General features: G+C 38.0%; 1 protein-coding gene across 2 annotated transcripts; it reads left to right on the top strand.

The window, feature by feature from the left end:
• Window positions 1-5,771: 5,771 nt before the first annotated feature.
• LOC145214030 (uncharacterized) lies at window positions 5,772-9,424 on the top strand. Of its 2 annotated transcripts, XM_080082456.1 has the most exons (7): window positions 5,772-5,931; window positions 6,495-6,663; window positions 6,966-7,078; window positions 7,543-7,736; window positions 7,895-8,022; window positions 8,323-8,753; window positions 8,953-9,424. In XM_080082456.1, exons 1-7 carry the CDS (start codon window positions 5,809-5,811, stop codon window positions 9,151-9,153), a joined length of 1,359 nt encoding a protein of 452 aa, XP_079938582.1. In that variant the 5' UTR covers window positions 5,772-5,808; the 3' UTR covers window positions 9,154-9,424. The 2 variants fall into 2 exon arrangements, with proteins under 2 accessions (XP_079938582.1, XP_079938581.1); XM_080082455.1 differs by having other exon boundaries at window positions 7,895-8,753; window positions 8,953-9,423.
• Window positions 9,425-9,839: the final 415 nt, after the last annotated feature.

Here is a 9,839-nt window from a genome sequence, read left to right as displayed (position 1 = left end):
AATGCCGTGTCCCAATTATTACCGATAATTCTTTCCATTTCGAATCAATATTTCAAAAAATACTAAGGTTTCTAATGGTAAATAAGTCAAACAAATTTTCACTAATAGTTCTTTAAACTGATTTGTGCACGTGAAAAAAAGATATTATAAACAACAATGCAACTTTCCATAGACTTTCGATTCAACATGGACTTGTTACTTTGCCAAAAACCGCATTGAATCACATCAATACACTTCTCCCAGATAAATATGATACAAAAATATTTAAAAGCCACTTTGGAGGGCGGAAACAATATAAATGGACGCCAAAATTTGAGACGCTTACATCAGCAAAGTTTCACAAAAAAGGGCGTCAATTTTTGACGTATCAAATCGAATTCTTCTGTTGGTAAAAGAGCGACATAGAAAATCATATCTCGAAGTAATTTTGTTCGGCATGGGAACTTACGTAACTGGGGCGCCTGAAAAAAATGACGGCCGTTGTGGCGTCAGCTAAGGCGTGGCACAAAAGCTTGAGAAAAAGGCAAGAGGGGTATAAAGAAAGCAAATGTATTTAAAAACACTTGAACAGAGTTAGGAATATAAATTGAAAAAATCTACAATGATTTTATTCAAGTTTAAGTCAGTGAACAAAGGTGTCAAATTTATTATTTATTAAACAGCAAAAAGTTGTTTTTTTTAAGCCAGGAATTCTAAGTTGCGTTCTAAAACGTCTGGTTTAGTTTTTAATGCAAGAAAATGAGCTTTCGTAAAACCTTACAAACAACAAGAAAAATTCCGATTATCTATTTCAGCGGTTCCCAAACTGGGGTCCGCGGTCCTTTAGGGGTCCGTGAGGCAATTTTGGGGGACCGCGAAGCGGTTGAAGTAATTCTATAATCTTATTTGGCGTCAGTTTGTGCCACTAAATAAGTTTAAATCAAAGTAGAATTGAGAATCGACTGTCTTCATTGCTAAACAATGGCCTTTATTAAAAACTATCAAAAATGCAATTGTTCGCGCACAATCGTAATGGTTTTTGTCCTGTTTGTGATGTCACATGCTGTCTTTGGATGATTGTTATGCGCAATTTTGCATAACTAGCTAAAATCATGCAATCAACTTTCGTTTTTATGTAATACACATTTAGGTTTAAGGACCGCGAGCCCTCGAAAAAATGGCAAAGGGACCGTTTTGAAAAAAATATGAAAATATGAAAAAGTTTGGGAACCACTGATCTATTTGTTGATGTCAAAAATATTAAACGAGTTTTTACTCTTTTCATTCGGCGTTTAAGGATTTCCATTAGGAAGCGGAAAAATGAAATCCGTTTCTCATTTATGCGTCCTGTCTCATAAAGGCCTAAAAACATTGTGAATTTAGCAGTTTGATTCAAAAAAATTACAAGGCTTGGTAGATATAATCTGGGTTAGTTTTCACTGTGTTTGTGCATATAAATCGGTTAAATGTTTTGTCAAACGAAAGCAAAGGGTTTTACCTGGTACTAAATTAGTCTACATGGTTGATTTGAATATGCGTTGGAGGTAAATAAAAGTAAGCTAGACTTTTAGTTTGGTAGAATTAGTGTGATAAAAATTATTGCCTTTGACTTTTACCACTGGTAAACATAAACGATTTACGATTAAGAAGTACCAAGTTGGGCACACGGCATATTGGATTGCTCTTAAAGACAAAATGCATACTGATTTTCCGCGTGTTGTTGTATACCGCTGCGCAATATTTATTAAGACTTCCCCCATTAACTAACGCAATTCTCCGACAATGATGTGGATATCCCTGTTTCTCGGTGTTTATTGTAAACATGTGATCAGCCTCTTTATAAGGGGTGGAAGTTATAGTTTGTAAGTAGGGGGAAAATAGAGAAGGAGGTGACGACACAGGCACCGACAGTCTCACGGAAGTTAAGTACAAGTAAACTACTAAGTGCTTTGTGTGCCGGCTGCAAAAACGACAACAAACTTTACTGTTAAGTTGATACAACTAGAGTATCAGTTGTAGTAGATGGATGTCGCATGCGTAGTATGTTCTTTTCCAGTTTAAAAGAATAAAGCGAGTTTGTAAGCGAGGTGTTTTTGTAAACCTTTTTGCCGCACGCAGGCCATGTCCAGTTTTAAAAAAGAAAAAAAGGCGCTTGTGTCCAGTTAAAACAGCATGCTGCCTGCAAACAGTTTGCAATAGCTGAAATTAGGTTTAGTAAAACGCTTTAAGACAGTGGTTCTCAAAGTATGGGTCGCGACCCAAACATGGGTCGCGCAGGGTCAAAAAATGGTTCGCGCTATGGTGATTCAATTCTGCCCAAACGAACTATTAGTGCATTAAGTAAACACAAACGAATTTACTTAATGTAGTAGTAAAGTCACCTCACTCGACCACCTTGTACAGTAAAATGAACTAAACATTGCAACATACAGACAATAGCCTTCCAACTTTACTGTTACGCACATGGAGATTGTAACGTCATAGAACGGGGAATAAAAGTTAATCAAGCGAAACTGAACCTGGAGATGTAACAGTTAGCGTTTAAAGATGAGTAAGTATTCGTACAGGAAACATTTTTAGATTTGGGATTCACTTCTATCAATGATTATGGTGCTGCAAAGCCTCAATGTGTTGTGTTTAGTAGTGTTATCGAATCGAGCTCGTTAAGCCTGCAGCTATTTTCACATGGGCAAACTCCTATGCGGCGACGACGACATGGCCTCGAAATTGCCGTTCGTCTTGTTAATACATTATTTGACGTTTGAGGCTTGGGTCGTGAGATGTTCATAATACTCAGATTTGGGTCGCGGTCAAAAAAGTTTGAGAACCACTGCTTTAAGAGGTCTAGAAGGCAAAAGCAGGTACGAAGACATTTTTGCTAAATGCAGGTTGTTCGCTTTATTACGCAGGTTTTTAACGAAAGACAAGCATAACAAGTGTAGTTTTTAAAAGTTGTCTTGAAACTTTGTTTCAAGTGCTCAGCGCATATGTAAAAACAATTCATTTTGCGCGAGACCGCATGTTGAATTGTTCTCGCCACACATAGCACTCAGTGTCATATACATTGTTAATGGTTTCAAAACAAAAGAAAAAAGTAACTTGATATCAAGCTTTAAAAGAGCAAAATATAGGATAAAGTCATTTATATATGTTTTTTGTAACTGTACTTGATTTGCGAGGGAAACAGGACTGCGGTACAGCCACACTACCTGGTATCGAATTACTTAGCTTTCCTAATGCAGTTAGCATTGATTGCTTTCAGTGATATGATTTCGGCACGGACAGTCCTATGTCACAATGCCAAAAGTTTAGGGCGTCGGTTGTAATGTAAAGCAGGTTTAGTGTGGTTTAGGTCGCTAGTCAGAAATGTTGTTTAGACTAAACACGATAAAATTATAAACACGATAAGAGGAAACGGTGATCTGCCCGCAGGCTGCCCAATCAACTAAAAATCTTTTCTAGGCCACTGTCTAAATTTTGAGCGTAAAATATTGGTTGTGCCTTTTGTTTAAAAAATATTGAAAGATTTTATTAAACTGTGGTTTAAGACAGTATACGGTTTGGCTTTTGGCTTAGTTGTGCATTGTAATATATTTGTATTTTTTACGTAGCGGTCAAATAGTATTGCTTACATACGAAAGTTATTGCATATTTTGGTAGTTTAGATTCATTTTGCAGACCTCAATATGGTAGTTATAACTACATTACTCGGATAACATATAAAAGGCTGTACTAGACCAATGTCTTTTTAACCGAAAGTACCAAGTTTATAGGTTTTTACTTCAACCTAAAAGTCCTTATGCAGGTAATCTGAAAGAAAATGCTCTGCAATTTGGAGCTTTGCTGAAATAATTCAATCACAACTGGCCTTTTGTCTGGTGCATTACCAACGAACCAACCAAACGAAGCGATAATTTTGGCCTAGATCAGCCGAGCGGTCAAAGATTTTGGCCTCATTTGTGCAAGTACAGCTAAATATAGATTTCAGCAGCAATAGCAATGGGTTGTCTGGCATCAATTCATGAAAACTGTCGGGTTTAGGAAGTTGTTGATGGACAATTAATGACCCCCAAAGGCAACACTGTAACCTAGAAAGCCGGATAGCGTGTTTGGTAATGGGAAGCATTAATTTTGTAAAGTTTGTGACCGATGGTTTACCGGCAGAGCGACCTGAAACCGATTGCTAATTTGATTGAGGTAAATGTCAAGGGTGTTAGGTTTTTAACTTGTCGAAAATAGGTTTTGACTTGCGGTGACCCTTATTAAACCCACATTGATTACGCGTAAACATTTTAAGATGAAAGTTAAGTTATTTGCACCTTTTTTTCAACAAAATTTGTCGTTTAACTGGTGTAATGCTGAACAAAATACTAATTGTTGTTTTTAAGAACTTGTATTTTTTTTTTTTTTAAGAACAGGCGAAAATGCACAAGCGCAGCAGGATATAACGTAAAGTAATTATAAGAGAACAAAGGCTTATCGTGATGGGTTGAGTGTGCTATAATGTGACAATTGTCACGATAAGCCTTTGTTCTCTTATAATTACTTTACGTTATATCCCGCTGCTCTTGTGCATTTTCGCCTGTTGTGCTCGCATTATATCGTTCATTGCTCTGATGAAGCCCTACCGTTCTGTTTGGTGAAACGTTAGCGAAATACAAGTTCTTAAAAACAACAATTAGTATTTTGTTCAGCATTACACCAGTTGAACGACAAATTTTCTTAAATATGCAACCTGGTGGACGAAATGTCTGCTCAGTATTTTATATTTGCACATGTTAAAAAATCATTTAAAACAACGCTAAAAACTGTAATTCAGTCTGCTTTGAGACATGTAGCTAGAGGTCTTATTTTATTTTAGAACACGTTGCACATTTAACTAGATCTAGAGCTATCGTTGCGGTCTCCATCATCTGTTCGTTTCCTGTCGAACGTTAGGAGCGCAAGAGGAAGTATATCATTGTTTTGACACCTTTTCATAACCGCCAATGCATTAACAGTGCGGCAAACAAATTTACACGTTGATAATCTTATAGCTCCGTTCAGTAGCTATGGGATTTCGACCGATAGTGCAAAGTCCCGTGGGATGCATATGACCCTGAAACAGCTATTGGAATGAAAATAACTTGGCTATTGGCGAAATGCGTTGCGAGGAGGAACTTAATTGCAATTCCGGTCTCGGTGTATTAAATAGCGCAGTTCGTCGATACGCAACTTACAAGTTATTGAACATTCGGTTAAATGAGCGATACTGTAGCTGTCGAATTCTGAGTGACAACTTTGACAAAATATTAACAACAGAATTGTAACCATGCATATACTTTAAATTCGAATGTTAAATTAAACTAAACATTAGGCCTGGAAGCTTAGTGTGCCGAATGTACCATTTCAGCAGATGGACCTACTAAAAGAACTTCGGAATGTACGGTGGTATAAAATAAATCAATATACACCCTGCTTAAAGAATATTCGTGTAATAAGTGAACTAAAATGTGACGAAGTTAAAAATTGACTACCTTTTTTCCAAAGCCAAAATGGCTTGACCCCAAAGCAGAAATTACGACCCGACTTACAACTCTTGGTAGATTAAACCTAAATGTCGTTTTTAGGTATCAAATAAAGTGGAACGGAGGAAAAACATTAATTGGGTTGCGTTTACCACTTTATATCCGAACAGTTTAAAACATTGGTTAATCTTTTGTTATTAGGTTGTGACTGATGAGCATTGTGGAACCAATAAGTTGATTTATAACCCGGACCTAATCAGCTCTCGTATTTTGTTTACAGTTTGCGGTTTGTAGCAGTTTATGTTTTTGTACACCAAAGACCATGTCTGTTGTTTACGCTTGTTTCTACGTGGTCATTGCCTATTTCGTCACTGTGACGTCAGCAAAACTGACAGTAAACGAAAACAAGAAGCTTCTCGACGCTCACAACCTATATAGAAGACAGGTGGGTTTATCACATGAAAAACAGGCTGCAAAAGTTAGGAAAAAGAAGTTTTAAAAGCGCTGGTTTAAAAAGATAGACCAATCTAGTAGGTATTTAATGCTGTTCTTTGTAAAAAAAATTACTTTGTTCAAAAATAAATTTGTTGTTTTAAAGTAGTCACAAAAATAGGCAAAGATTTTAAAATAGTCACACCAAACAGTAAAATGTAATATAACTTGATACGTATCTTTAAATTGCTTGCGGACGCGAAATTGTGGCTCGAAACCGTTGTTTTTTTTCCAAAAAAGCTTAAATTAGGCAACAAAGTTGATGAAATTGCTACACAATTGGTGCTAAGTGTGAAAATAAGGCCCGAAGCAATCCCGTTTTGCTGGAACTAAGCCCGAACCTAAACCAAAATGGTCAGCCTGCCTTACGACCCTTCAGTTATTTTATGCAACATCATGTTATAGTTCATATCTCACAGCAATTGGTTATAGGTGGTGCTATGCAGTACATTAAAATTGTCCATACTGCATACGAAAAACGACTTAAAACAAATTGTGCAAGAATTTGTTTTTTAGGTTTCTCCATCAGCCTCTGACATGAGACTGATGACTTGGGACGTTAGCATCGCTTTTCTCGCTCAAAGCAAAGCTGATAAATGTGTTTATTCTCATGGAGTGAAAGTTTATCATCCCACGTACGGAGCACTTGGAGAAAACATCTACGTCACAAGCGGGAAGCTACCGAGTAAGTAATGGGCCAATAAACAATATTCAATTTATTTTAATTTTCGCTAGGTGGAGGTTCTTAAATTTGGGTTTATAATTTTCCATCTGAGGGGTAATAAGTTATTTTCAAAGCAAAACGATTGAGATGTAAGTAATGCCTTACGATGGAGTTGTAGGTAAAGGTACAACGAGCTATTATTCACATAGTTTGCTGTAATAGGGCATAAGTTTGAAAAAAAATCAAATAAACGTTTTCAAACTTTTAACCCGTATTATTATGTGTCAAAAAATTATAGAATAAATGTTTTACTCTTCACACAGATTCCCGTTATGGAGTTGACAGAGCTGTGTTCATGTGGAACGAGGAGACAAACTACTTTACATACTCCAGCAACACTTGTCAGGCGGGGAAGGAATGCAATCATTATACTCAGGTACGCATAATGTCAAAAACTACTTTTTTAATCGTTTGCTTTGTCAATTACTGTCCTCGTGACACCAAGACAGTTCTGCGCAACGGGTCACGGGAACAATCCTAAAACAAGGCTGGCGTTTCCGTTTTGGCAAGTTTTATTTGGCCAGAACCGGCGGGTTCAACCACCGTCATATTCAACCGGTGCCCTGCTATGGTGTGGGGTCGGTTGCGATCCAACTACAAAACAAGACAATACACTCCAAGCATTATTTAATTTATTAACAGTCCACTTTACCCAATACCCAATGTTTTTTTAATGTCCTTACTGTTTATGAAACCTTTAACAATGACATTTGATAAAGTGGCAATGCAAACAAAATTTAATTTGTGTGGCTATTAAGCGGAACAATTGCAGATACTGTATTATAAACTTAATTAGCATAGCTTATAAATCTCATTATAATTTCCTTACATACGTTTCAGCTAAATTGGGGGAAATCCAATAAAGTCGGATGCGGTATCAAATATTGTTCCGGACAAGTGACGGTGCCGGGTGGAAAAGTGCTCACTGGCGCCACCTTGCTGTTTTGCGAGTACTCTCCGCCTGGAAATGTGGAAAGCGGGTTTCTGTTCGCGACTTCTATTGCTTTACCTTATCAAACTGGACCGTCGTGCTCGTGAGTATAAACTAACGAATTGCAAGTATTGTTAAAGTGTGTAACTGCTTTGGCCTAAAGTTTGTTTAGGCCCTAAACAAAAGATTATTTTGGTTGTGGGTCTGCCTTGAAACACTAACAGCAGACATTTTAAATTTCTGGTGCACATTCATTTGCAGTGCTTGCCCCTCCGATGCCAACGTGTGCGTGAACAAGCTCTGCGCTACAACAGCTGAAGCGGCTGCCACAGAATCACCTGCAACCACAGCATCGACAATCCAAATCACCACTCCAAAAATCTTGCCAGGTGCTACGTCACAAACTGCATCTTCTAGGTCATTTACTACGTCACCGGTCACTACCTCACCTGTTTCATTATCATCGTTTACTCGATCATTATTCATTTCCTCATCACTCAATTTGTCACCAGTCATTACGTCACTGTTCACTTCGTCACCCGTCACTACATCCTCACCAATTACGTTACAAAACAAGCCAACATTAACCACGTCACCAGTAACTACGTCAGCGATCACCATGTCATCAGCCACTGCATCATCAGTCACTACGTCATCTCCTTCCACTTTACCAACAAATATTTTACCAGTTACCATCAAACCAACGCCAGTTACAACGTCACGAGTAATTACTTCACCCGTAACTACGTCATCAGTCCTTACCTCAGCTGTTACAACGTCACCAGTAACTACGTCACAAGCTACCACGTCACCAGTAACTACGTCACAAGCTACCACGTCACAAAGTTCTACGATGTCATCAACAACAGTCCCTACAACTTCAGAAACAGCCACAACTGCAGCTGTACAGAAGACCACTGTTGCTATGACGACTGTTGCTACCAGCACCGTTGCCATGACATCAGCTGCTGTCACGAACGCTTCCACTACAGCGGTTCAGCCCATGCTGAAGTGTTACGTTTGCAAAGCGACCAGTTCTAACGCTTGCCAAAAGAAGTCGAAACTAAAGAAGTGCGACCCCACGGAAGGATATTGCCTGACTTCGGTTAAACCTTACAAAGTAAGCCCGCTTTCTTGTTAAATAAAGTAAAGCGTTTCATAAAATAAAAAGTACAACAAAGAAAAATTTAATTCCTTCCGGTAAATGATTTGATTGTATTGATAAATATAACCATGAATAACCCCGGTAAAGTTTCAAGGCTACATCGTATCGAGTGAAAAATTCTACTTTTACGTTAACTTCCTAATCCCTCGTGCAGTACGAACTCAAGTGCGCCACCAAGCAGACTTGCGAGACAAAACCAATGACGACTTCATCCAAAGTCACGTGTTGCACCACAGACTTCTGCAACCGCGTCACTTCCAAACCTGGTCCAGGTGGATCAGCTTCCTTTGTGACGTCATCATTAGGCACAATCGTTCTTGCGATTGCAGTCGCGCTGCTCGGTGCTGGACGTTGAATTCTGTTTGCCACACTAATGTGCCATAACAAAAAAGTTCAATTTTTGTGTCGTTGTTGCGACCATTTACTGTATGCGTTCTTATGAAAAGTGACTGTTTCCTACTGAACGAATCTTGTGTAAGTTTTTAAACCAGATTTAAAGTTGAATAGCAAAGACAGAAGGACAAACTAAACAATACTCGTATTTAAACCATTCAATTAAAATCACCAGGTCTTTTTTCTTGTGAACAAAGACTAAAAGGAGCTTATGCGACAATATGTTTTAACTTAGCAAAACACCAGGTCTATCTTGATTCTTTTGACGAATACATAATTTTCATCTTTAGAATTAACTTAAATATACTAAAATCTTCCACAAACTATGTCAAAAACATTAGTCTTAGTGATAGTAACGTGGCAAAGAACTTACATCGCACATCAGATCAGTCTTCCGCATTCTAACCTGTGAGCATGTCAACGTGCACATTAAACTTCACGGTCTTCCCGTCAATGCTGTATGGATGTTGCTGTTTGTAAACTGAGCGAACAAAAGTTCTGGTCAAGAGAGTCACTATTTTTACCTGCTACTATTCGTTGTATGCTAAGTTTAATTCAAAAGCAAAAATGAGCAAGCTCTTTGAGTTAAAAACCGGTTCGGGTTAATCTGAATTTTAATGACCAGTCGTCAACAAAACAACATTTGTT

The sequence above is a fragment of the Phallusia mammillata genome, chromosome 2 (genome assembly GCF_965637545.1).
Source record: "Phallusia mammillata chromosome 2, kaPhaMamm4.hap1.1, whole genome shotgun sequence".
NCBI classification, from domain to species: domain Eukaryota; kingdom Metazoa; phylum Chordata; class Ascidiacea; order Phlebobranchia; family Ascidiidae; genus Phallusia; species Phallusia mammillata.
The sequence above is the reverse complement of the archived record's forward strand: the minus strand, read 5'-3'. Positions and strand labels throughout refer to the sequence as shown.

Excerpts from the sequence above, each read along its gene's own strand:
- LOC145214030 (XM_080082455.1), top strand. The coding sequence starts at position 5,809 with ATGTCTGTTGTTTACGCTTGTTTCTACGTGGTCATTGCCTATTTCGTC. Across the intron at positions 7,079-7,542 it reads AATGCAATCATTATACTCAG|CTAAATTGGGGGAAATCCAA; the intron begins GTACGCATAATG and ends CATACGTTTCAG. Across the intron at positions 8,754-8,952 it reads CTTCGGTTAAACCTTACAAA|TACGAACTCAAGTGCGCCAC; the intron begins GTAAGCCCGCTT and ends TCCCTCGTGCAG.